General features: G+C 49.4%; 1 protein-coding gene across 1 annotated transcript; it reads left to right on the forward strand.

Moving 5' to 3' along the window:
• Nucleotides 1-1,646: 1,646 nt before the first annotated feature.
• prl2 (prolactin 2) lies at nt 1,647-25,784 on the forward strand. Its single transcript, XM_038783964.1, has 6 exons — nt 1,647-1,739; nt 14,342-14,444; nt 21,208-21,386; nt 23,045-23,152; nt 24,594-24,770; nt 25,602-25,784. The coding sequence occupies exons 3-6, from the start codon at nt 21,264-21,266 to the stop codon at nt 25,782-25,784; spliced, it is 591 nt and encodes a 196-aa protein (XP_038639892.1). The 5' UTR covers nt 1,647-1,739; nt 14,342-14,444; nt 21,208-21,263.
• The last annotated feature ends 1,406 nt before the right edge of the window (nt 25,785-27,190 follow it).

Below are 27,190 nucleotides of genomic sequence, written 5' to 3' on the forward strand. Positions count from 1 at the left end.
ATCGGATCTGTCACTTGGTGTAGCCAGTGACTGTCACGTTGAGGTGAATTCTATTAATGCACAGCCATGAGGAAACATCCATATTAAATGTGCTGTTAAGGTTGAGTCCTTATAGTTGAGGTATGATCAATGTGAATGCAGAGCAAGGATCCCAAACCATCCGGTACCTAACAGGTTGTGGGAAAGGCTTTTAGGAATTGGGTAGGCAGTATCCCGCCGACAACGCCACAAATCTTGTGTTGCACCTTAACGAAAAATTGACGAAAGACAAAAATCTAGAAATGAGTTCAGATTTTTCTTTTGAACCACCGATCAGATCCGTACTCCCAGCAATGTGTACAAAATTGGGGGTGAGGCTTACATTAACACTGCAATGAGGTTACTGTGAAAAGCTCCTCATCGACACATTCCGGCGCCTGTTCGGGTACACTGAGGAAGAATTCAGAATGTCCAATTCACCTAACGAGCACGTCTTTCGGGACCTGTGGGAGGAAACTGGAGCGCCCGGAGGAAACCCACGCAGACACGGGGAGAACATGCAGACTCCGCACAGACAGTGACGCAAGCCGGGAATTGAACCCGGGGTCCGTGGGCTGTGAAGCAACAGTGCTAACCACCTTGCTACCAATACCTTGGGCGGGATGCAGCGCAGAATGGATACTGGGGCTAAAAGTGTGATGAAGTGTGATAAAAGTCTGGCAGCAGGGTAGCATGGTGGTTAGCATAAATGCTTCACAGCTCCAGGGTCCCAGGTTCGATTCCCGGCTGGGTCACTGTCTGTGTGGAGCCTGCACGTCCTCCCCCTGTGTGCGTGGGTTTCCTCCGGGTGCTCCGGTTTCCTCCCACAGTCCAAAGATGTGTGGGTTAGGTGGATTGGCCATGCTAAATTGCCCGTAGTGTCCTAAAAAGTAATGTTAAGGGGGGGTTGTTGGGTTACGGGTATAGGGTGGATACGTGGGTTTGAGTAGGGTGATCATGGCTTGGCACAACATTGAGGGCCGAAGGGCCTGTTCTGTGCTGTACTGTTCTATGTTCTAAGACAGGCTTCAACGACCTGACTTGTATTACCCTGAATGTGGAAGATTGAGGGGTGATCTAGTTGAGGTGTTTTAAAAAAACTGCTGCTGAAGATGAGGGTCAAACGCAAATGTTAACAGTGAGATCAATTTTTTTTTTTTGCTGGGTGAGAGAACCAAGACAGGTAAATGGATTTCCGAAATAGGTCATCCATAATTTTACCGACTCGGAGAACAGGCCCTCAGGCTGAATGGCCTCCTCCTGTTCCGGTGATTCTTGCATTTCGCATTGATGAGCGCCCAGCCCGCGTGGCTGATGTTTAAGTGACAATTTCACTTTTATTTCAATTGGCAGTGAGCACAAGCGCAGATGTGTGTGTCGGAAGCAGATCCATGGCCTGGTGTGCCTGCCTCAGCATCTCCCGGGCACTCAAGGTCGCAGCAGAATGTTGGGATGTCTTGCCGGGAGATGGGCAAGCGCATTTTCTCTCTGAAAAGTGCGAGCGCCTCTTCAGCTTCTTTCCCCTGAGGCTCCAGAATTAGAAACAGGGGCGGATCCAGTTTTGCAGTGATGCAATCAGGTGTCACGTTTCCCCTGGCGATAATTTTTTTTTTACAGCTCGCAAGAATCACTTTGTGTGCTTCTCTCTTGGTAAATGTAGCCGGTCACGTGAGCCTGTGCAAAAACCCCAACACAGGTCTTAATGAAGTCTCTGGTTACTGGTAAGTGATAACGCTGTAGTATTACCAGCCTTAATGGATGTGGCAGCGTTAATATCAGGGACGGGTTTACTGGGGATATGTTTTATCAAATCATGTCAAGTTATGTTGGACAGTCAGATTAAGGTTGGGTTAAAATCTCTTTTCGTTGGAAGTCAAATATTTCACTTCACCTCTCAAGGTCAATGCACTCGAAGAACATTTTGCCACTAGGCACTTTACAGAGAGTGAAGGTGGAATGAGTCGCGGCCTTGAGCTTTCTTAAGTCCAACCAAGACATTGCCATCCAAGTGCAGGATTTTTTTGAAGAATCGGGAAATGCCATCAGGCGCCATTCGCCTCCTGAGCTCGTCCCCCAATCCAATCTTTCTCTGGAAGCACCTCCGACTGCTTTGTATGGGATGTGGGTGTCGCTGGCCAGTTGCAAGGCCAATGTTTGTTGTCCATCCCTAATTGCCCTGGAACTGAGTGTCCTGCCCGGCTATTTCCGAGGGCAGGTAAGAGCCAATCACATTGCTGTGGGGCTGGAGTCACGTGTAGGGCCAGACCCGGGTAAGGACGGCAGATTTCCTTCCCTCAGGGGACATTAGAGAACCAGATGGGTTTTTATTAACGACGATCGATCATAGCTTACCGTAACCGAGAGACATGTTATGTTCTAGATTTCTCAAAAGAAAACAACCAAATTTAAATTCCACCAGCTGTAAGGGGGTGTGGGGGGGGGGGGGGGGGGGGGGGGGGGGGGGGGAATTTGAACCCAGGTCCCCAAAGAAATAGCTTGAGCATCTGGATTAGCAGTCACAGTGAGATTACCACTCTACCTCCATCTGCTTCAGCGGGGTTTCTGCTTATCCTTTTATGTGAGATCTCTGCCCCAGAGCTTCTCTATTGACGCCAATTTTGGCCATTTTGAACTTCATTCTGCCCAAATTGAACCACCCAAAATAAGACCCATAATACCAGCAGAAGTATGTCAGGAACGAGTTCATGTTCTCTTGTCCTTAAATTGGAATTGGGATTTTATATTGTTTAATAGACTGCGCCAAATATGAAGGGGATGCAGGTGGCACTATGGTGTTGTTGGAGAGGTGGTTGTAGAACAAATGAAACTTGGGAGTTGAAAACGTTAAGACCTGCTCTCTGGTTCTTATTATAGAGTTGCCATCGGAGATTAACAGAGTAGGCCATTCAGCCCTTCGGTCCAATAAGATCATTGTTGGTCTGATTGAGGCCTTAGCTCCACTTTCCTGGTGGCTCCCTCTTACCCTTGACTCCCTTGTCGATCAAAACCTGCCTAGCTCAGACTTGAATATATTCAATGACTCAGCCTCCACTGCCCCCTGGGGATAGGAATTCCAAAGACTAATGACCCTCAGAGAAGAAATTCCTCTTCATCTCCTTATTTTCCCCCTAGCTCGAGAGTCCCCTGGAAGTGGATACATGCTCTCGTCATCCACCCCGTTGAGCACTCTCATAATCTTATACGTTTCAACAAGGTCATCTCTCATTCTTCAAACACTAATGAGTAGAGGCCCAAATTGCTCAAGCGTGCCTCATAAGGTAACCCCTTCATCCCAGAAATCAGCGCAGTGAACCTTCTCTGGATTGGATTTGTTTATTGTCACGTGTACCAAGGTACAGTGAAAAGTATTTTTCTGCAAGCAGCTCAACAGATCAATAAGTACATGGGAAGAAAAGAGAATAAAAGAAAATACATAATAGGGCAACACAGGATATACAATGTAACTACATAAGCATTGGCATTGGATGAAGCATACATGGTGTAATGTTAATGAGGTCAGTCCATAAGAGGGTCATTTAGGAGTCTGGTAACAGCGGGGAAGAAGCTGTTTTTGAGTCTGTTCGTGTGTGTTCTCAGACTTCTGTATCTCCTGCCCGATGGAAGAAGTTGGAAGAGTGAGTAAGCCGGGTGGGAGGGACCCTTGATTATGCTGCCCGCTTTCCCCAGGCAGCGGGAGGTGTAGATGGAGTCAATGGATGGGAGGCAGGTTCGTGTGATGGACAGGGCGGTGTTCACGACTCTCTGAAGTTCCTTGCGGCCCTGGGCTGAGCAGTTGCCATACCAGGCTGTGATGTAGCCTGATAGGATGCTTTCTATGGTGCATCTGTAAAAGTTGGTAAGGGTTAATGTGGACATGCTGAATTTCCTTAGTTTCCTGAGGAAGTGTAGGCACTGTTGTGCTTTCTTGGTGGTAGCGTCGACGTGGGTGGATCAGGACAGATTTTTGGTGATGTGCACCCCTAGGAATTTGAAACTGCTAACCATCTCCACCTCTGCCCCGTTGATGCTGACAGGGGTGTGTACAGTACTTTGCCTCCTGAAGTCAATGACCAGCTCTTTAGTTTTGCTGGCATTGAGGGAGAGATTGTTGTCGCTGCTCCACTCCACTAGGTTCTCTATCTCTGGACTGCTTCCAACGTACATATATCTTTCCTTAAATAGTAGACCAAAACAGTACACAGGTGTGGCCTCGCCAATGCCCTTGTACAGTTATATCAAGGCCTCCCCAATTTTATACTCCATCTTCCTTGTAATAAAGGCCAACATTCCATTTGCCTTCCTTATTATTTGCTGTACGTGCGAACATACGAATAAGGAGCATGGAGTGGACCATTCAGCCCCTCCAGTCTGCTCCACCATTTAATGAAATCATGGCCGATCTGATAGTAACATCAAATCTCTCATCCGCTTACCCCCAATAATCTTTCACATCTTTGCTTACCAAGAATTCATCCATCTTAAAGATATTCAAAGACTCTGCTTCCACTGCCTGTTGAGGAAAGGAGTTCCGGAGGCTTTCGAACCTCTAAGAGAAAAGATTTCGCCTCATCTCCATTTTAAATGGACGACTCCCCTTAAACAGTGCCCCTTAAGTCTAGATTGTCCCACAAGAGAGGGAACATCCTCTCCACATCCACTCTGTCAATATCCCTCAGGATCATACATGTTTCAACAAAGTTGCCTTGAATTCTCCTACACACCAGCGGATATAGGCCTGGCCTGTCGAACCTTTCTTCATAGGACAACCCGCCCATTCCAGTCTCGTAAACCTTCTCAGAACTGCTTACACCTTCCTTAAATAAGGTGACCCATACTGTACACAGCAGAACACGCGGCCATAAAGAGGCAGTACTGAGGGAGTGCTACACTGTTGGAGGTACTGGGCGCGATTCTTCGCTCCCCACGCTGGGTGGGAGAATCGCGGGAGGGCCGGGCAAATCACACCACGCCGCCCTGGCACCCCCCGCGATTCTCCCACCCCCCCCAAAATAGCGTGTTGCGTTTTGCGTCACGCCGCTCGGAGAATTGCCGTTTTTCCCAGCGACCGCCGATTCTCCGACCAGGACGACCCCGATGGGTTCATGCCGCCAGCAACCACACCTGGTCACTGCCGGCGTGAACAGCGCGCAACAGGTAAGTGTGGGGCCTGTGGGGGGGGGGTGGAGAGAGGAGAGGATCGAGCACCACGGGCGTGCTCGTGAGGGGACTGGCCCGCGATCGGTGCCAACAGATCGTCGGCCCGGCGTCTCTAAGAGACGCACTCTTTCCCCTCCGCCGCCCCACAAGATCAAGCCGCCACGTCTTGCGGAGCAGCGGAGGGGAAGACGGCAACCCCATGCATGCGCGGGTTGGAGCCGGCCAACATGCGCATGCGCGGCTGACGTCACTTAGGCGCCGCCGGCTGCGTCATTCTCGGCGCGCCGCTATGACGCAAGCGTCAAGGCCCGGCTGCCGAATTTCTTGCAACGTCGCTCCTAGCCCCCCGGGGAGGGGGAGAGTAGGGGGTGAGGAGCGGCCTCCGACGCCGGAGTGATGTCCGCCATCTCCCAAAGTCTCCGGCACCAGAGATTCGGCGGTGGCGGGGATCGCGACGCGCCTGTCGGCGGGCCCCCCCCCCCCCCCCCCCCCCCCCCGGCGATTCTCTGGCCCGCGATGGGCCGAAGTCCCACTGCTGTCACGCTGGTCCCACCGCCGAGAATCAAAACACCTCCCTTACCGGCGGGACTGGCGGCGGGGCGGGCTCCGGGGTCCTGGGAGGGCGCGGGGCGATCTGGCCCCGGGGGGTGCCCCCACGGTGGCCTGGCCCGCGATCGGGGCCCACCGGTCGGCGGGTGGGCCTGTGCCGTAGGGGCACTCTTTTCCTTCCGCGTTCGCCATAGCCTTCACGATGGCGGACGCGGAAGTGACCCCCCTCCCCTGCGCCTGCGCGGACTTCCGCCGGCCGCGAAGTCCCTTCGGCCCCGGTTGGCATGGCGCCAAAGGTTAACCCTCAAGGTTAGGGCTTGTCCCCTAAAAGTGCGGAAAAATCCGCACCTTTGGGGCGGCCCGATGCCGGAGTAGTTCACGCCACTCCATCCCGCCTGGACCCCCCCGCCCTGCCGGGTAGGGGAGAATCCCGGCCCTCATTTTTCTTGCCCGCGCTAATTTCCTTTATTATACAGAGAGGTTTATTTTGTCCTCTGTTTAACTGACCCTGTGTGCGTGTCGGTGCCCTCTGGATTGGTCTATGTATTCTCCCCCTTCCCCATTGTGTCGTTCCCTCCCCCCACCCCCGGCTTTGGCTGTGCTTTTCTTTGATTTACCGGACAGAATGGAAAAAAAAGGGGGGTAACCCACCCCCATCTCTCGTGGTTCCCCCACCTTCCCGAACAAGCTTTGGAACAGACCGACAAACTGCCCCCCAGTATCCAGGAAGCCTGCCTCTGACCCTCGGATGGCGAAGTTAATCTTCTCCAGGTGGAGAAATTCCGAGAGGTCAGCGAGCCAGTCTGCAGCTTTGGGTGATGCTGCCGATCACCAGCCGAGCCGGATTCACCGGCGTGGGATTAGGGAAGCGGAAGCGAGGGCGTTGGCCCCCCCTTCCCTATGTGTAACTCTGGCTGCTCCGATACCCTGAAGATTGCCACTATTGGGCATGGCTTCACCCTCACCCCCACAACCTTGGACATTGCCTTGGAGAAGGCAGTCCAGAACCCAGCAAACTTGGGGCAAGCCCAAAACATGTGGGTGTGGTTGGCCGGGCCCCTCTGGCACCGTCCACATTCGCCCTCAACCGCCGAGAAGAACCTGCTCATTCGGGTTCTGGTCAGGTGCGCTCTGTGCACCACTTTGAGCTGCATTAGGCTGAGCCTTGCGCAGGAGGAGGTGGAGCCCACCCTGCTTAGTACTTCGCTCCAGAGTCCCCACCCTATCTCTGTCCCCAGTTCGTCCTCCAATTTTTGTCTGGTCTCGTCCAGTGGAGTCCGGGCTCTGTCCATTAGCTGTCCATATATTTTCCCACATTGCCCCCCCCCCCCCCCCTTCTCGCTGCTTGTGCCTATCAGGTCCTCTAGTAGTGTGGTTTCTGGGGCCCCAGGGTACCCCACTGTCTCTTAGCGCAGGAAGTGTTTTATTTGGAGGTGTCTCATTTCCTGTCCTCTTGCTAGTTTCCACTTCCTTGTCAGTTCATCTAGTGTCGCCAGTCTGCGCCCTACGTAGAAGTTCCCGACCGTCAGTGTGCCCCCGTCCTGCCTCCAGCTTTTGAAGGTGGTATCCAGCATGGCTGGGGGGCAGTGGGGGGGGGGGGGGGTATCTATGATAGCTGCATATGGGGGGCCATGGGGGCCATTTTGGTTATCCCGAAGTGCTGTCTCACCAGGGTCCACGTTCTCAGCGTGGCCGCTACCACTGAGCTCGTTGTGTATCTTGTTGAGGAGGATGGGAGTGCTGCTGTTGCCAGGTCCCAGAGGGTCGTTCCTTTACAGGATGCCTCCTCCATTTTTGTACCCAATCTGTGTCGGGTTCTTGTACCCATCCCCTCACTCTTTCTGCCGTTGCTGCCCAGTGGTGGTATTGTAGGTTTGCTAAGGCCAGGCCCCCTTTGACTTTCCCTCTTTGCAGTGTCGGTTTGGGAATTCTCGGGTTCTTACCCCCCCCACACAAACACCATGATTAGCCTGTCTGCGTATTGGAAAAAGGCCTTGGGGATGAAGATCGGGATGGATCTAAACAGGAAGAGGAAGCTCAGCAGTACGTTCATCTTGATCGTCTGCACTCTTCCCGCCAGGGAGAGTGGGAGTGAGCCCCACCATTGAAGGTCCTTTTTTACTTCCTCCACCAGGCTGGTCAGCTTCCACTTGTGGATCTGTGTCCAGTCTCTGGCTATCTGGATCCCCAGGTAACGGAATCTGTTCTGGGCCGTTTTAAACGGGAGCCTCTTCAGCTCTGTCCCTCCCCCTTTTGGGTTCACTGGGAATGCCTCGCTTTTGCCCAGGTTTAGTTTGTAGCCCGAGAAGGTTCCAAACCATTTCAGGATTTGCAGTATTGCCTTCAGTCCCTCCTGTGGCTTCGAGACATAGAGGAGCAGGTCATCTGCATAGAGTGAGACTCTGTGCTCTCTGTCTCCTCTCCGGATTTCCTTCCAGCTTTTCGCGTCCCGCAGGGCTATCGCCGGGGGTTCGATCGCTCACGCGAACAAGAGTGGGGACAGGGGAGAGCCCTGTCTTGTTCCTCGCTGCAGTTCAGGACTATCCTGCCATCGGAAACATCTTTCCTACATCTACCCTGTCGAATCCTGTTAGAATTTTATAGGTTTCTATGAGGTCATGCATTAGCCCATTCGCTCAACTTGTCCAAATCACGCTGAAGGACACCTCCTCACAGCTCAATCTCCCACTGGCTTTGTGTTATCTGCAAATTTGGAGATATTACATTTAGTTCCCTCATTTAAATCATCAATATATATTGTGAATAGCTGAGATCCTAACACCAGGTGACGATCCTTGCTGTACCCCACTAATCACTGCCTGACATTTGGAAAAAGACCAGATTATTCCTACTCTTTGTTTCCTATCTGCCAACCAGTTTTCTATCCATCGCAATACACTCCCCCCAAACACATTCACTTTAATTTTACACACTAATCTTTTATACGGGACTTTATCAAAAGTCTTCTGAAAGTCTAAATAAACCACATCCACTGGCTCCCCCTCATCAACTCTACTAGTTACATCCTCGAAGAATTTGTCATAGAATCATATCATAGAACTTACAGTGCAGAAGGAAGCCATTCGGCCCATTGAGTCTGCACCGGCCCTTGGAACGCTACCTAAGCCCACACCTCCACCCTATCTCCAAACCTCCACCCAATCCCAGTAACCCTACCTAACCTTTTTTGGACACCAAGGGCAATTTAGCATAGCCAATCCACCCTCGGTGGGAATTGAACTCGGGTCCTTGGTGTTAGGTGAGGCAGCAGTGCTAACCACTCTGCCACTGTGCCGCCCTTGAACATGTTATTTTGCTTAGTGTTGGGAACTTTGCTGAAGCACACATGAGGCAACCAGTGCCACACACAACTCACATATCCCTTTACCTCACTGCATAATGTGGAAGAGCAAACAGTAATCACACGCAAACCTCGCCCAGGGTCTATCTGCAGCATCTTCCAATTCCCCAACCTCTATCACCTAGAAGGACAAGGGCAGCAGACACATGGGAATACCACCACCTGCAAGACCCCCCCACCCCCAACTCTGACTTGGAAATAAATCGCCATTCCTTCACTGTCATAGAACCATAGAGTAGAGGTTCACTGCATGAAAACAGGCCCTTCGGCCCAACTTGTCCATGCCACCCTGTTTTTACCACTGAGCTAGTCACTGTGACAAAATTCGCGACCTCCCTTCCTATGCGCACTGCGGGTGTACCTACATCACATAGGCTGTAGCGGCTCAAGAAGGCAGCTCACTACCACCTTCTCAAAGACAATTAGGGATGGGCAATGAATGGCGGCCTAGCCATTGACACTAACCCCAGAAGCACATAAAAAAATTAATTATTGGGCACCACGGTGGCGCAGTGGGTTAGCACTGCTGTCTCACGGCGCCAAGGTCCCAGGTTCGATCTGGGTCACTGTCCGTCTGGAGTTAGCACATTCTCCCCGTGGGTTTCGCCCCCACAACCCAAAGGTGTGCAGGGCAGGTGGATTGGCCGGGTAAAATTGCCCCTTAATATGAAACAAATGAATGGGGTACTCTAAATTAAAAAAAAATTATTAATTAATTATCAGACAGAAGTGAATCGCTTCTCTTTAATGTGGTAAAGCTCAAAAAACAATTGGCTTTTCTGCTAAAATATAGCTTACATGCCTATAGTGCCACCTGGTGTACAAAGTGCAAGGTGCACTTTCAGAGCCATGATGGAGTCACCTGGCACAATGCCTACCGAGGCCCAGGACTCTGGAGCACCTTCCTAGAATTTTGAGCCTCTCCGCTTCTCCTCCTTTAGGGTGGACATTGCCCAGCTCAGGGGCGTCGGCCCCAAGGGGAGGCAGTGGCTCAGGGGAAGTAACACTGGACTGGTAATCCAGAGACCCAGAGTCATACGCTGGGAATCCCGGTTCGAATCCCACCATGGCAAATGGTGAAATTTGAATTCAATAAATTGGAATTAAAGGTGACCATAGGGGCTTTTCACAGTAACTTCATTGAAGCCTACTTGTGACAATAAGCGATTATATAATATACAGAAACCACAATCGAATGTCGGAAAAACCCATTTGGTTCACTAATTTCCTTTAGGGAAGGAAATCTGCCATTACCTGTGACTCCAAATGCACAGCAAATGGGGTTGACTCTTAACTGCCCTCAGGAATGGGCAATAAATGCTGCCCAGCTAATGACAACCACATCCCATAAATTAATGAAACAAAAAAGGATGCAAAAAGTAAGGCGTTGTGGGGCATGCACAAGAGGCCAAATCTGTAGAACAGTAAGAAGTCTTACAACACCAGGTTAAAGTCCAACATGTTTGTTTCAAACACACTTTCGGAGCACTGCTCCTTCCTCAGGTGAGGAAGCAGTGCTCCAAAAGCTAGTGTTTGAAACAAACCTGTTGGACTTTAACCTGGTGTTGTAAGACTTCTTACTGTGCTCACCCCAGTCCAACGCCGGCATCTCCACATCAAATCTGTAGAACGCAGAGCATCCAGAGGGTTGTGTGGCAAGAGGGGATTACAGAGATGGTGGGGTGTATGGGGGCCAGGGGGAGGTGCGGTGAGGGAGTTGGAGGGCGAGGCCATGAAAGGACTTGAACCTGGTTGAGAACGTTAGTCCCGTAGCATCACCACAGTACTACTGTGCCCCAATGTCAAACACTGGAGGACGAAGGGACGGTCTGTCGCTCTGCGCTCGCTTTATGAAATGCACGCTGGAGTGCTGAGGCAATGGGCTGCGATTCGGCACAGAACCAGCTCCTTATTTCAGCCCGAATGTGGATATTTGCCAAGCGGGGAATCTGTCAGTCACACAGTCAGAGAAAAACAAACTAGATCCTAGGAACATAGGAACAGGAGGAGGCCATTCAGCCCATTGAGCCCACTCCGCTCTTCAATACGATCATGACCGATTGGACACTTCAATGTCTTTCACTCTCACTCTGTCCCCATAACCCTTTACCTTATTGTTAAGCAGGAATCTATCAATCTCTGGTTTAAACATACTCAATGACTGAGCTTCCACAGCCTCTGGGGTAGAGAATTCCAAAGATTCACCACCCTCTGTGTAAGGAGATTTCTCCTCATCTCGGTCCTAAGTGTCTTCCCCCTCATTTTGAAATTGTGCCTCCTGGTTCTAGACTCCCCGACCAGGGGAAACATCTCAACCGCATCTACCCCTGTCTATTCCTTTAATAATTCTAACAAACGGTCCTATTTCAATGGATTCCCATCACTTGTGTCAATGCTTTGCAAGCAGTTCTGAGAAAGTTAACTAAACAAAGCAAGTGTTCTCAAGTCCAGTCTCCGGGGCTTGCGTCTGATCCTTGTTGACCGCCGGAGAGGTGGTGGTGGGGACGACAGTGCCTTGTCAGGCGGGATGGAAGCCTGACTGGTGGCCTCGTGGTGTGAGGTATCCGGAGGTGAAAGAACAACGGACGGAAACGGAGTAGAGAGCGGTTGTGGGCAGGCAACCTTGCGCAGTGCCCGTCTGTTTCGTCGCACAACAGAACCATCAGCCATACGTACAACATACGAGCGGGGCGCAGCCTATCAAACAATGACAGCTGGAGCAGACCAGCCACCATCCGGTACCTTGATCTTGACGGTGTCCGCCGGGGATAACACGGGCAAATCGGTGGCATGAGCATCATAGCCCTGCTTTTGCTGGTTTCGGAGCCGCTGCACCTTCTGCAGCACCGGGAGGTGATCCAGGTTGGGCAAGTGTATGGCTGGAAGTATCGTCCGCAGGTCCCTATTCATCAGGAGCTGAGCCGGCGACATGCCAGTGGACAGTGGGGTCGCCCTGTCCGCAAGCAGCGCGAGGTAGACATCAGAAGCAGAATCCGCGGCCTTGGAGATGAGCTGTTTCACAATGTGCGCCCCTTTTTCCACCTTCCCATTGGACTGCAGATAGTGTGGGCTGGAAGTGACATGTTTGAAATGGTATGACTTGGCAAACATAGACCACTCGTGGCTGCTGAAGCACGGGCCATTGTCACTCATGACAGTGAGTGGGATACCATGCCTGGAGAACGTCTCCTTACAGGTCTTGATGACGGTCCGAGATGTCAGGTCTGAGAGCTTCACCACTTCTGGGTAGTTGGAGAAAGTCAATAATCACCGCGTAGTCATGACCATTCGTACGAAAGGGGTCGATGCCAACATTGGACCACTGGGAGGTCTCGATTTCATGCTGCTGGGGCGTCTCCTTTCTCTGTGCTGGCTGGAAGCGTTGACAGTTCGCACAGTTGAGGACCACGTTCGAGATATCCTGGCTAATACCGGGCCAGTAGACAGCCTGCCTGGCTCTGCATCTGCATTCTCGACGCCCAGGTGTCCCTCATGGATTTGGCCGAGCACCAAGCTCTGGAGACTGAGTGGAAAGAGGCGGAGTGTGAATGCCTCATGCCTTTTATAGTGAGATACCACCCCTGAGTGTCCTTCCTGCTCATTGGTTATGTGCATCATTATCTACATGTTTGCATATCATGACAGGGGTCACCGATTAAAGATAAGGGGTGGCTCATTTAAGACGGAGATGAGGACATATCTTTGTTTCTCAGAGGTTCGTGTGTCTCTGGAACTCTCTTCCTCAAAAGACGGTGGAAAGCAGAGTCTTTGAATATTTTTTAAGGTAGAGCGGGATAGATTCTTGATTAACAGAGGTGGGGGGGGGGGGTGTAAGGTTGTCAGGCATCGTCAGAAGTGTGGGGTTGAGGTTACAATTCGATCGGCCATGTTCTCATTGAATGGCGGGGCAGGTTTGAAGGGCCTAATGGCCTCCTCTTGCTTTAATTCGTATGTCTGCATGTTCTCTGGATGCTGTGAATCAATTTCGGATCCATGTAGAATCAAAGAACCCTACAGCACAGGAAGCTACCATTCCCGATTTAGTCCCATTCCCTGCAAATTAATCCACTTCGATTACACGCCCCAAAACCCCGTCAAAAGTTCCAATTCAAATCGATCTCCGCCACCATTTCAGTTTATGGTTCCCCAATCGTAACAACCCCGAGTAAAAAAGGATCTCAACTCCACTCTTCAACTCATTATTTTAAATCCAGTGCATCTACTTACTGAGTCGCTTACCAGAGGAAACAGTTTCTCTCTACTTACTCTCTCAAACCACAGCACCCACCCCTACTCCCCCTGCACCCCCAACCGTCTCTCCTCCAAGGAAACCAATACCGCAGTTAAGACCCTCAAAGGGGCTTGCAGCTGCATTATATTAGGATCCCCGCCTACGGGCGACACGGTGGAGCAGTGGTTAGCTCAGCTGCCTCAAAGCGCTGAGGTTCCAGGTTCGATCCCGGCTCTGGGTCACTGTCCGTGTGGAGTTTGCACATTCTCCCTGTGTTTGCGGTGGTTTCACCCCCCACAACCCAAAGATGTGCAGGGTAGGTCGATTGGCCACGCTAAATTGTCCCTTAATTGGAAAAAATTAATTGGGTACCCTAAATTTATTAAAAAAAAGGTTCCTCTCCTACACCTTGGAATACGAGCTCCCCAGGTGATCGGGGGCGGAGCTTCCTCCCAATTGGAGGATCCTCTATAGGATATAAACACCAGCCTGGGAGCAGGTCGGGGAAGAAGTCTAATGATTTTTTAAAAATAAATTTAGAGTACCCAATTCATTTTTTCCAATTAAGGGACAATTTAGCACGGCCAATCCACCCACCCTGCACGTCTTTGGTTGTGGGGGTGAGACCCACGCAGACATGGGGAGAATGTGCAAACTCCACATGGACAGTGACCCAGGGCCGGGATTCGAACCCGGGTCTCGAAACCGGGTCCTCAGCGCCGCAGTCCCAGTGCTAACCCCTGCGCCACGTGCCACCCATGAAGAAGTCTAAAGATGATTGTTGTAATCCCCCACAGGACCCAGAGGGACGACCGGATTAATCTCCCTGTGAGCCTTGTGGAGTACAAGCTCCCGCGCTGAAGGGTGGGGGCCATCAGCGGGCTGGTTAATTCCACAGGATAAAGCCCGGCCCAGGTGGGAGCCAGGGTTTCAGAATAGTTCCGGCTGGGACTTGGGCTGTTGCTTGTTTATAACCTTCCGAAACCAAGGGTTGAAAACAAACCATTTTTGAATCTTCTTTCCAGACTCCTCCGTGACTACTATATTGGCGATGAGGAGAAAGCGGAACCGCAGTCTGCGCTGCCAGACATTTCAGAGTACCGCCACCTCGCATCACAAAGGATTAAGGTTTGTAACATGTTGAAAATGCTGTTCTTTGGCAGATTCGATGAGTCGATGCGGGTGCAGAGGACTGTGCTCAATACGGTTGGTGTACGCGCAATTTGTTTAAAGGCAAATGCTATCTTTGGGGTTGATCGCCAGACGGTAATTCTTCTGACTGCCATGTTCAGCGTCATAAAGAGCCGAACATGCACCACAGCCCCAGACTTCAAGACGTTCGAAGACCATTATCACGATAAACCACTACCACCTCAAGTCATCGGTCATTGTTCAAAGACACCGATTTAACACGGTCGAGAGGACCTTAGGGGAGTCCGTTACTGAATTTCTGGCGCGATTGCGCCAACTGGCAGAGTTTTGAGACTATGGGCTATCCCAGCCCGAAATGCACCTTGTGTGCAGGGTTAATAATATGGCTATCCTGCGGAAATGGCTGGCTGAGCCGTTGCTGGACCTGAAAAAGGGCGTTGAGATCTCCCTCTCCCGGGACAGCGCAGAGGAGGGAGTCCAGGAATTCCACGGGATGACAGGGATAGAGGTAAACCGCGTTGGATGTGCCCCCCCCCCCCCCATTCCGACACACAGTGCGCCCCTAGGGTTGGGACCTCTGGAACCACACCTTGACATTAATACTGTCAGGACCAGGCCTGTTGGCCAAGGGCTGCTGTAACCAGGCAGGACTCCCCACCCCCCTCACCCCGGAGTCGATGGATGATCCGCGGCGGTGCGGCACTTGTGGTCTGCGAAGCCGCAAAGTTAGGAACCTACAAGTCGGCCAGCAAACCTTCCGGCCTTCCCAAGGGAGATGCCAGCCCAGAGCCAGGACTCTCCACCTGGAACAGCCTTCTGACGATGAGTGCACGCAATTAAATTGCATTGCCGCACCTCAGGTTGTCCCCATCCAAATAAGTGTCCAGGTAAACAGCTACCCGCTGGATATGGAGCAGGATACGGGAGCTGTGTTTTCACTAAGAAGAAGATAGAAAATACGGACGAGATTCTGCAGCTGGGCTTGGCGGTCACCGAGGCGAGATTAGTAACTTCCACGGGGGAACCCCCAGCCATAGCTGGCATGACAATAACCCCAGTCACCTAGGAACAGCAGTCAGTTAATAATAGGGCAGCACCGTAGCACAGTGGATAGCACAGTTGCTTCACAGCTCCAGGGTCCCAGGTTCGATACCTGGCTTGGGTCACTGTCTGTGGGACTCTGCCCGTTCTCCCTGTGTCTGCGTGGGTTTCCTCCGGATGCTCCAGTTTCCTCCCACCGTCCAAAGATGTGCCGGTTAGGCAGATTGGCTATGCTAAATTGTCCCTTAGTATCTGGGTTACTGGGTTATGGGGATAGGGTGGTGGTGTGGGCTTAAGTAAGGGCGATTTTTCCAAGAGCCGGTGCAGACTTGATGGGCCGAATGGCCTCCTGCTGCACTGTAAATTCTATGATTCTATGAGTCCGCTGGGCTGTGATTGGCTCAATACCTCTGGCTGGACTGGCAACAGATATTACGGATGTCACTGGAGAACTTTACAAAGTCTTGGGGAAGTACCCAGAAGTCTTCCAGAAAGGCCTGGACACAATTAAGGGGACCGTGGCCACGGTACACGTAACTCCTGAGGTCCAGCCTCAATACTTCGGGGTCCGCTTGATCCCCAGTGCATTGAAAGATGAGCTCAGCCTGGGGATCATCCGGCCAGCACCTTGTGCCGATTGGGCAGCACCGGTAGTCCCTGTATTAAAACCCATAGGTGGACAGAATAGGACAGTGATAGGGAGGGGCAAAGGAGATATTGGCAAAGGTGTCACGGACATGAGGCAAAAGGGGGGGGGGTGTTAATGGTGCCATTAAGGACTGATATTGCGGTTTGTGTGCGAACGTGCTGTGTGCCAATTGGCTGCTGCATTACAACAGTGACTGGATGTGTTCCAAAGCACTTTGCAGCCTTCCTGCGCTTATGAGAGGTGCTATATAAATGCAGGCCTTTCTTTCTAACGTGTGGCTATCAGGATGGTGGAAGGCAAACGAGCTGGACTGTGGTCTGCTATCAGCTGGTGGTTACAATGACGCACCAGGTTTTCCTGTGTGCGTAGAGAGCTACCTGCACATGTGGAGAACATATGGACACTGTGGGACTAATTGCTGAATAAAAGAGACAACTAATCTTTGTTTTGACATCTTCTCAAGGTTTTTTCCACTTCCTGAGAGAGGCATTCAGAGCGATGAATGTCAGACTGATGGGATTATCTGAGGGTGCGAACATTTTTTTTTTCATTTTTAAAATAAATTTAGAGTACCCAATTATTTTGACCAATTAAGGGGCAATTTAGAGTTGCCAATCTACCTATCCTGCACATCTTTGGGTTGTGGGGGTGAAACCCACGCAGACACGGGGAGAATGTGCAAACTCCACACGGACAGTGACCCAGGGCCGGGATTCGAACCCAGGTCCTCAGTGCCGGGATTTGAACCCAGGTCCTCAGTGCCGTAGGCAGCAATGCTAACCACTGTGCCACCATGCTGCCCCCGAGGGTGCAAACATGAATGATTAACCCTAATTGAGTTCTGTAACTTGCCCTTAAGCAAATTCACGCTTCAAGAGGGCATAAAACACAGGAGCAGAATTAAGCCACTCGGCCCATCGAATCTGCTCTGCCATTCAATCATGGCTGATATTTTTCTCATCCCAATTCTCCTGCCTTCTCTCTGTAACCCCTGATCCCCATATTAAGCAAGAACCTATCTATCTCTGTCTTGAAGACACAGTAATTTGGCCTCCACAGCCTTCTGCGGCAAAGTGTTCCACAGATTCACCACCCTCTGGCTGAAGAAATTTCTCCTCATCTCTGTTTTAAAAGATCATCCTTTTAGTCTGAGATTGTGTCCTCTGGTTCTAGTTTTTTCTACAAGTGGAAACATCCTCTGCACGCCCACTCTATCCAGTCCGTGCCGTATCCTGTAAGTTTCAATAAGATTCCCCCCTCATCCTTCTAAACTCCAACGAGTACAGACCCAGAGTCCTCAACCGTTCCTCACATGACAAGTTCTTCATTCCAGGGATCATTCTTGTTACCTCCTCAAAGAACTCTAACAGATTTGTCAGACATGACCACCTCTTGACGAAGCCATGCTGACTCAGTCCTATTTTATCATGCACCTCCTAGCACTCTGCGATCTCATCTTTAATAATGGACTGTAAAATCTTACCAATAACCAAAGTCAGGCTAACCGGCCTATAATTTCCCGTCTCCTGCCTCCCAGCCTTCTTAAACAGCGGTGTTACATTTGCCACTTTCCAGTCCTTTGGGTCCCTTCCTGCCACCTGTTAATCCTGAAAGATCATCACCAATGCCTCCGCAATCTCCTTAGCTATCTCCTTCAGAACCCGGCGGTGTAGTCCATCCGGTCCAGGTGATTTATCCACCTTCAGAAATGGATATGCTGTGCATCTCGAGAGTCTCCAAATGGAGCGGTACAGGCTCGTTGCGAAAGGTTATCGAACCGAAACATCAACTGTTTCTCTCTTCACCAGATGCTGCCAGATTGCTGAGTATTTGCCGTGTTTTATGATACCAGCATAGACATGGTTACAGAATCGGCAACTGTATGTGTGCATCCGGCTGACCTCTCACCTCCACCCTCAAACCCCCCCTCCACAATACGTCAATGGTTACAATATTTACCCTGAAAAGTGTGAGGTGATGCATTTTGGAAGGACTAACAAGGCAAGGGGATACACAAGGAACGGCAGGATGCGAGGAAGTACGGAGGGACCTTGACGAGCATGTCCGTAAGTCCCTAAAGGCAGCAGGACAGATAGAAAAGGTGGTTAAGGCGGCATATGGGATACTTGGGTTTATTAGCCGAGGCATAGAATATAAGAGTAGGGTGGTTGTGAGGGAGCTGTATAAAACGCTCATTAGGCTACAGCTAGAGTACTATGTGCTGTTCTGGTCACCACAGGAAGGGTCTGATTGCACTAGAAAGGGTGCAGCAGGGATTCACCAGGATGCTGCCTGCGCTGGAGCGCTTCAGCTATGAAGAGAGGCTGTATCGGGTGGGTTTGTTTTCCTTGGAGTGGAGAAGGCTGAGGGGGGGGGGGGCTGATTGAGGTGTACAAAGTTGAGGGACATAGGTAGGATAGACGGGAAGAAACTTTCTAGAGGCGGCAATAACCAGGGGTGGTCACAGATGTAAGTTAAGGGGCCAGGAGATTTAGAGGGGATTCGAGGAGAAACATTTTCACCCAGAGGGTGGTGGTCACTGCCCGAAAGGGTGGTCAAAAAAGTGGAACTTCCCGCCGAATAGAAAGGGGCAATAAATGGTCTGCCCGCATCCATGGAACAAATAAGCAAGCAAAAAAACAAACCGCCCCAGACCTTTTCACGGCCAGTGAAATACTTCCCTGAAGTGTAATCACTATTGTGATGTAGGGAACCCCTCTGCTCACCTTTGATTGGTGCGATAGACAGAGAGGGGAGAACAAACAGGGTTTGCGTATGGAGCAAAGGAAGGATTGGCAATCGCCAGTCAGTGTGTGTAACGAATTGTAACGGGTTATTTACGAACGGCATTTACAGAGGCTTTCACGATGTTACCACTACTAGCTCTAGGATCTACCCTGGGTACAAAAGCCAGCGTTCTGCATCAAGCGCCCCCCCTCCCCACTCGGGGTGGTGGGGTCACACCGCCCTCCTGCTGTACATCCCTTAAAGGCTACTACAGTCCATGACGTAGATCTAACAAAGAGTGACACCAGCAGAGCTGGTCCACCTTCCCTTTCTCACATGCTGACTGACAAGTTGCGACTGTTTCTATTTTCATTGCGGATTTCCACCACTCATGCTTGTCTTTCTTATTCTCCCAACCAAAACGTCCTTTCCATTCTTTCGATACAAGGTTCTATTTAAGGGACATGACAGCACGGGTTCGGATGTAATTAAGGAGAGAGAAAAAGACTAAATATTAATTAATTAACCAGTTGCATACAATATCTTTCCAATAAGTGACTAATTGTGTGGTGAAAGGTGCTAACTGAATATTAATCGTTGGAGGGCCCATGCACAGTGATGTAGTTAATGAATATTATTATAAACAGGTATATAAATTGCTCCAAATGCTTTGGTAAGTAACAAGATAAGTTGAAGCTTTGCTTTTTCCTGTTAAAAAGAATATCAAAGGCAATGGTCATCCTTCAAATCTATGGTCGCATTTCGTTTAATGGTATGGGCTTTTCCGAATTTATTATTACAGTGACGTTTTGCAGTTATCAAGGTAAGGGATGTTAGTGTTGGAAAATTGAATTCTTTTCATTCAAGGAGGCCAGTTTCAGGATGAAAAATATACCATAGGTTAGGTCTGGAGCAAAGCTCCCACCCTTTCCCCTACCGAGGGAGGCAATGCATCAATGGTATTGCCACTGGATTGGTAAACCAGACACTCAGGGTAATGCGAGGGAACCCGGTTTCGAACCCCACCACAGCAGATGGTGAAATCTGAATTTGATAAAAATATCTGGAATTAAAAACTGAACGATTGCAAAACCATTGTTGCAAAAGCCCACCTGGTTCACGAACGTCCCTTTCGGCAAGGACATCTGCCTCCTTTACTTGGTCTGGCCTTCATGTGACTTCGACCCAAAATCTGGTTGACTATTTACTGGCCCTCTGAAATGGCCCGGCAACCCACTCAGTTCGAGGGCAATTAGGGATGGGTAATAAATGCTGTCCTTGCCCAGTGACACCCATATCCCGAAAATGAAGATTAAAAAAATGTGACCCCCAACTAGAGAATAATGCTTTCCGAGGTGCTGTTATAATGATGTTCCATTTCACTACAGCTATATTACGTGGAGGTTGAGTGAGCAGTCAGAATGGGCTCATGGCTACGAGAATTGGATTGAAACATTTAAAAATAATAATTTAGAGCACCCAATTATTTTTTCCAATTAAGGGGCAATTTAGCATGGCCAGTCCACCTAACCTGCGCATCTTTTTGGATTGTGTGGGGATGAGACCCACGCAGGCATGGGGAGAATGTGCAATCCCCCCACGGACAGTGACCCGGGGCCGGGATCGAAACCGGGTGCATAGGCAGCAGTGCTAACCACTCTGCCACCGTGCCGCCCAAGAGGAGACATTTTATGGTAAGCTTACATGTTGTAGGTTTGTTTTTCTTGGCGATGACTCCTATTACAATGGGTAATTTCAATGAGTGGAGTCTTCAATTTTATAACCCCTCTTTGCTTCTGTCCCCCCCCCCCCCCCCCACCCCCCCAACCCCCGCGCTTTCTTCTGGTAAAGGAATTGGCTGGTGTTTCAGCTCAGTTGCACACGTTGGCCTCAACTGGCCAATCCTTGCCTATGAGCTTGGGCATGGAGTGTTCGCTGGCTGCTCGGTGGGTTGCTGATTCGGAGGTTCCAAAGGAGAGTCACACTTGGCTCAAAACATGACCACGTTTCCCTCTCCACAGGGGCTGCCAGACCTGCTGAGTATTTCCAGCATTTGCCGTTTCTCCTCTTGCCCACCTTCCAATGGGCAGGAAGAAGAAAAAAGTCAAAGGGTAGGGACCGGGAATAGAAATGCTGGCTGATTTTCCAACCTACTCTCTCGTTGGCCCAGCCAAGCCATCGTGGTCAATGGCAGCACTTTAAGAATCCCGACTGTGATCAGCATGGCACGTGGACGGAACCTGGAACTTCTCTGGCTCCGTAACTCCATCATTAACACATTCAGAGCTTAACTTACTTGTAACTTTTTTTTCTCACTCCTAGATTTACTTTCCCTGGTAGTGTTGGTGTTTGGAGTTCAAGCCGGGACTGGCAGCATCATGCCCATTTGTGTCAACCAGCATGGTGCATGCCAAACAATTTCAATAGGTGAACTGTTTGATCGGGCAGTTGAGATCTCCGACCAGATCCACACTCTGTCCACGGATGTGCTCAATGAATTTGTGAGTATCTTTATATCAAACCCAAGTTGCTTTTTCAAAGAATCTACCCAACAACTGTACATCTCGGTTGAACGAGATTCTTGGCAAAAAATAAAAACAAAGTAATATTCACAGGAGCAAACAAACGCAAAGGATTAAACAGAAGTTCTATGATAGGATGAATAGCAAATGATTATCTATGCCGGTCCGTGAATTGTATCAGATGTGCGTTGATTGAGGATTGGTGTTAGTGTTTAGTTAACGTTAGCGGCAGCAGAGTGGTTAGCACAGTTGCTTCACAGCTCCAGGGTCCCAGGTTCGATTCCCGGCTTGGGCCACTGTCTGTGCGGAGTCTGCACGTTCTCCCCGTGTATGAGTGGGTTTCCGCCGGGTGCTCCGGTTTCCTCCCACAGTCCAAAGATGTGCAGATTAGGTGGATTGGCCATGTTAAATTTGCCCTTAGGTTAGCTGGGGTTACTGGGTTACAGGGATAGAGTGGTGTGCTCTTTCCAAGAGCTGGTGCAGACCCGATGGACCAAATGGCCTCCTTCTGCACTGTAAATTGTATGATCTATGAACCTAGTGAGAGCAACTCCAACAAGCTTGACACGATCCAGAGCAAAGCAACTTGCTTGATTGCGGCGCTGAGGATCCGGGTTCGATCCTGGCCCCGGGTCACCGCCTGTGTGGAGTTTTCACATTCTCCCCGTATCCGCGTGGGTCTCACCCCCACAACCCAAAGATGTGCAGGTTAAGTGGATTGGCCACGCTAAATTGCTCCTTCTTTGGAAAAAAAATAATTGGGTCTTCTAAATTTAAAAAAAACTTGCTTGATTGGCATTCCATGCACCACCTTAAACATTCAGTCCCTCTGCCACTGGCACACAATAGCAATCATCATAAAATAGAATCCCTCATGCAGAAGGTGGCCATTTGGCCCATCGAGTCTGCCCCGACCCTCTGAAAGAGCACCCCACCAAGCCCCACTTCCATGTCTTATCCCCGTAATCCCACCTAATACACACATCTTTGGACACTAAGGGGCAATTTAGCATGGCCCATCAACCTAACCTGCACATCTTTGTGCAGAGTGTATTCCAACTGTCTCTGGTGCTAGGCATGCTAATACTTTTACAAAGAATTGATCTGATTGAAACACGAGGGGGTTTAGCAGGGGGAGATGTCGAGAGGATGTTTCCCTCGATGGGAAATCTGGAACTGGGAGGTGGGGCAGTGGAAACACAGTTTCAAAATGAGGTTCTCCAATTTAAGACGGAGATGAGGTGGAATATTTTCCTCTCAGAGGGTCATTCATCTTTGGAATTCAGGGGAAGAGCGGAGGCTGAATCATTGATTACGTTCAAGGATGAGTTGGATAGATGTTTGGTCTACAAGGGAGTCATGGGTTATGGCGGCAGACAAGAAAGAGCCATAATAGACGTGCTGTTAGGTCATTTGAACATTCTGAATTCTCCCTGTGTGTACCTGAACAGGCGCCGGAATGTGGCGACTAGGGGCTTTTCACAGCAACTTCATTGCAGTGTTAATGTAAGCCTACTTGTGACAATAAAGATTATGAATCAAATCAGCCGTAAGCTTATCGACTGACGGAGTAGATTCAATGAGCCAAATGGCCTACTCGTGCTCCTGTTCCTTACGCAATGTTTTTTCATTAACAGAATCAGCGCCTTATCCAAGGCAAACATCTTAACCTCAGCATTGTTAATAGCTGCCACACCTCCTCCATAATGACACCTCAGAACAAAGAAGATGCATTAAATACAAGTGTGAGTATTTATGACGAAGCAATTCAAAGAGTAAAATGCCACAAAATTTACCCCTCAATTTCAGAAAATCATCCATTCCTCATTAAGTAGGATTTTTGCTACACCCCACTTACTCGCTTAGAAGACAGGAGGGCAAATTACTCCCAAAAATGTTCTTGCTCAGAGGGCAGTGAAAATGGAAGACAGGAGGTAAACTTAACCCAAACGGCCCTTGGCACTGTGAGCAGCATGAATTCATTCTGCATCATTGCACTGTGTCATATGGCGTACAGTGGGTTGGCACTGATACAATGGGCCAAATGGCTCTCCCTATGAATGCCATGCCACCCACATGGTTTCCTTGGTCAAGTGTTTTTGGCAGGCATTGTTTTTTTTGGCAGGAAGAAGGGTGCTGGAAAGATAGGAAAAGGAACTAATTCTCTTCCCCCAACCCCCCCACTGGATCACTGGACAGTGTTGTCTACTGCGTGACAGCCTCCAAGGGAAATGCCGGTCTGCAATACTTCCCCAAAGGAACATTTCTTCTTTGGTGTTAGAGGTGAAAATATTCACATAAAGGCCTGAGTATAAGTCAAAAAAAGCAGTTTATTATATCAGAATTCTGGGAGGAAAGGCCTGAGCCTTTGACAGCACCTTTTCTCACTTGAGCTGAGGCTCACACGGGTTAATACACAGATTCAAGGGGCGGAATTAGTTGTATTCTCATTTACATACAATCAATCAACTATATTCGTGTCGCACTTCATTACATGCAGTCAATCAATTTTCCTAACATCCCAGTTATCACATATATGGTTAAAGTGGGTGCTGTCTTTACCCGCCCCTAACTTCATACAGAAGTCATTCAAAACTAACATAATGATGTCCTGTCTGCAACTGGAGTCCTTAATCTTATCAAGGACACATAGCATTTCTTGTTCTGGGAAGCTGTTATCAGCGGCTGTTGAAATACTCCGTAGGTTCTCATGAGGTAGTTTACACAGTTTGTAACTTATTATTAAAGGAAAGTAGCTGGTTCAGTCTTTAGTATTGCTAAAATAGTTAACAGCCATTTTCTGATATTCACAAGCATTGTGTATACACTATCTATTTCTACAAATTGCCTCTTCTAAACAGGCATCTAAGCCAATGAGGACCTTTTGTCTCATCAGAACTATTCAAAAGTAACATAGGAGCACAAATGTAGTTACCGGGCCACCTATAATTCCAGTATCACAAATACCCTCCAACATTTGGGAACTAAGAAACTGTGTGTCTGCGGGCCATTTCGGTGAAGGACCCAGGAAGAGTACATTTGGACACAAATTGCCTGTTTTTAATGAGGGGCCAACCACAAACCCATGGAAGAATAGGGAATAAAGATTTTGACAGCACTTAAAATGAAAGACAGCATTTCAAATTAAAACTTTAAAAAAAAAATTTCTCACGTGTTCAACTCCAGCGCGAGCACCTGCTGAACCTTGCAGTTGTTATACTACGCTCCTGGAGGGACCCTCTACAGTACGCGATCTCGAGGTTCAGTGACAATACGATCACAAGCTCCATCTTGATTAAATCAATGAAGATTGCCAAGCAAATGAAGCAACTTGCAAAAGGATTGAGCAAGATCAGCGAGCAGGTAAAGTCACAGGGATATGAAGGGGCAAGGAGACGGAAAACTATAAAACCCATCATGAACTCGGGGCACCGCAAAATGCGTTGCAGCTAATTGGCACAGTGGTTAGCATAGTTGCTTCACAGTGCCAGGGACCTTGGTTACCTATTACCTAACCGGGTTAAGTAACAGGGGCTGGTTTAGCTCAGTGGGCTAGACAGCTGGTCTCTGATGCAGAGCAATTCCCGTTCCAGCTGAGAATTCGGAATTCTCCCTCGGTGTACCCGAACAGGCGCCGGAATGTGGCAACTAGGGACTTTCCACAGTAACTTCATTGCAGTGTTAATGTAAGCCTACAAGATGTAGGATTATTCATTTATTTCGGGACTTGTGGGAGGAAACCGGAGCACCCGGAGGAAACCCACGCAGACAGGGGGAGAAAGTGCAGATTTCACACAGACAGTGAACCCAGCGGGGAATCGAACCTGGGACCCTGACGCTGTGAAGCAACCATGCTAACCACTGTGCTACCATGGCGCATGAACTGCTAGTTAGAGAAGCTCACATCCCAGCAAACTAGAGGGTTGTGCAATGTTACTATCTGGCTTCTGGTTGACGCACAAATGCTTAGCATCAGAATAGACAGAGAACGACAATAGGCTATTCACAAGCAGAAGGAATCGGAGCACTGCCCGATGTTGTTCAGTTGGAATTTCCTCAAGGCTTCCATAATTATTTAACAAGGAATGGGGGGGGGGGGGGTTGATAGATCAGGAGCCAATGCAGGTCAGAGAGTGCAAGGGTGATGGTTGTAGGTATTTACCAGCTCAAAATGCTTCTCATTTCCCTTCTCAGGTTACACAGCAGAGCGGGGCCGTTCAGCAGACCCTGCAGTGGGTCCAACCTCTGTCCGAGGATGGAGGCTCCATAATGCTGCACTTGTACAATCTCCTGCACTGCTTTCGCCGCGACACCAACAAAATCGACAGCTACCTTAAACTGCTGAAATGCAGGTTCACTCAGCAGTCAAACTGCTGAAGGTCCACTCTCGTGGTCAGCGTTAGAATTCTTGTCCGAGGTATTCACAGCTCAAGAGATGTCACAAGTTCAACAGCTCTTAAGGACCTGTGGAATAATTAAAGGGAAGGGCGATTTTATTATTTCCTCCCATTCCCACCTCCCCCCCACTCTCCCACCAGGACATTTTTCTCTACAGAAAGCCCAAGAGTTAACTTCTGACTGATTTAACAGTTAGGAGGCGGTGGAATGCAGTTTTCTAACATTATGCTCCAGGTTTCACTCAGGAAGTTTAACACATTTGCAACAAGTTTTGCAATGATAGTTTGTCACCCTCCCCCCACCCAGTCACCATTTAGACACTGCCTATTCGATCATTGCCTTTCGCGATCGAGACATTCCCTTTCACACCTTGGCCACTTGTTCACCTCTCGCTTCAAACCTCTCCCCCCTCTCATTGTTGAATCTGTAAAATCTTATTTAAGAAGCATTTAGATGAGTACCTGAAACGCTGTAGCACACAAGGCTATGGACCAAGCACTGGAAAATATGATTAGAACAGATAGGTGGAGACACGATGGGCCAAAGGGCAACCTTTTTGTGCTGTAAAACTCTGTGGTCCCCTCCGTGGTGGGATCCGTTGCAAGAATGGAGAATTTGGCCTCCACAGCCTTCTGCAGCAAAGAGTTCCACAGATTCACCACCCCTCTGGCTGAAGAATTTCCTCCTCATCTCTGTTTTAAAGCATTGCCCCTTTAGTCTGAGATGGTGTCCTCTGGTTCTAGTTTTTCCTACAAGTGGAAACATCCTCTCCACGTCCACTCTATCCAGGCCTCACAGTATCCTGTAAGATCCCCCCTCATCCTTCTAAACTCCAACGAGTACAGACCCAGAGTCCTCAACCGTTCCTCATACGACAAGCTCTTCATTCCAGGAATCATGCGTGTGAACCTCCTCTGGACCCTTTCGAAGACCAGCACATGTTCATAGCTCCTTGAAGGTGGAGTCGCAGGTAGACATTCAGCATGCTAGGTTTTATTGGTCAGAATATTGAATACAGGAGTTGGGAGGTCTTGTTGAAGTTGTACAAAACATTGGTAAGACCACACATGGAATACTGTGTTCAGTTCTGGTCACCCTATTATAGGAAGGATATTGTTAAACTGGAAAGAGTGCAGAAGAGATTTACGAGGATGCTACCAGGACTTGATGGTCTGAGCTATAAGGAGAGGCTGGATAGGCTGGGACTTTCTTCCCTGGAGCGTAGGAGGCTTAGGGGTGATCTTATAGAGGTCTATAAAATAATGAGGGGCATAGATAAGGTGGATAGTCAACATATTTTCCCAAAGGTCGAGGAGTCTAGAACTAGAGGGCAAAGGTTTAAGGTGAGAGGGGAGAGATACAAGAGACCAGAGGGGAAATTTCTT

This window comes from Scyliorhinus canicula, chromosome 23 (assembly GCF_902713615.1).
Source record: "Scyliorhinus canicula chromosome 23, sScyCan1.1, whole genome shotgun sequence".
In the NCBI taxonomy this organism is placed as follows: domain Eukaryota; kingdom Metazoa; phylum Chordata; class Chondrichthyes; order Carcharhiniformes; family Scyliorhinidae; genus Scyliorhinus; species Scyliorhinus canicula.

Coding starts and splice junctions, on each gene's coding strand:
- prl2 (XM_038783964.1), top strand. CDS start 21,264: ATGCCCATTTGTGTCAACCAGCATGGTGCATGCCAAACAATTTCAATA. Junction 23,153..24,593: donor AAGATGCATTAAATACAAGT/GTGAGTATTTAT, acceptor GTTCAACTCCAG/CGCGAGCACCTGCTGAACCT. Junction 24,771..25,601: donor TGAGCAAGATCAGCGAGCAG/GTAAAGTCACAG, acceptor TTCCCTTCTCAG/GTTACACAGCAGAGCGGGGC.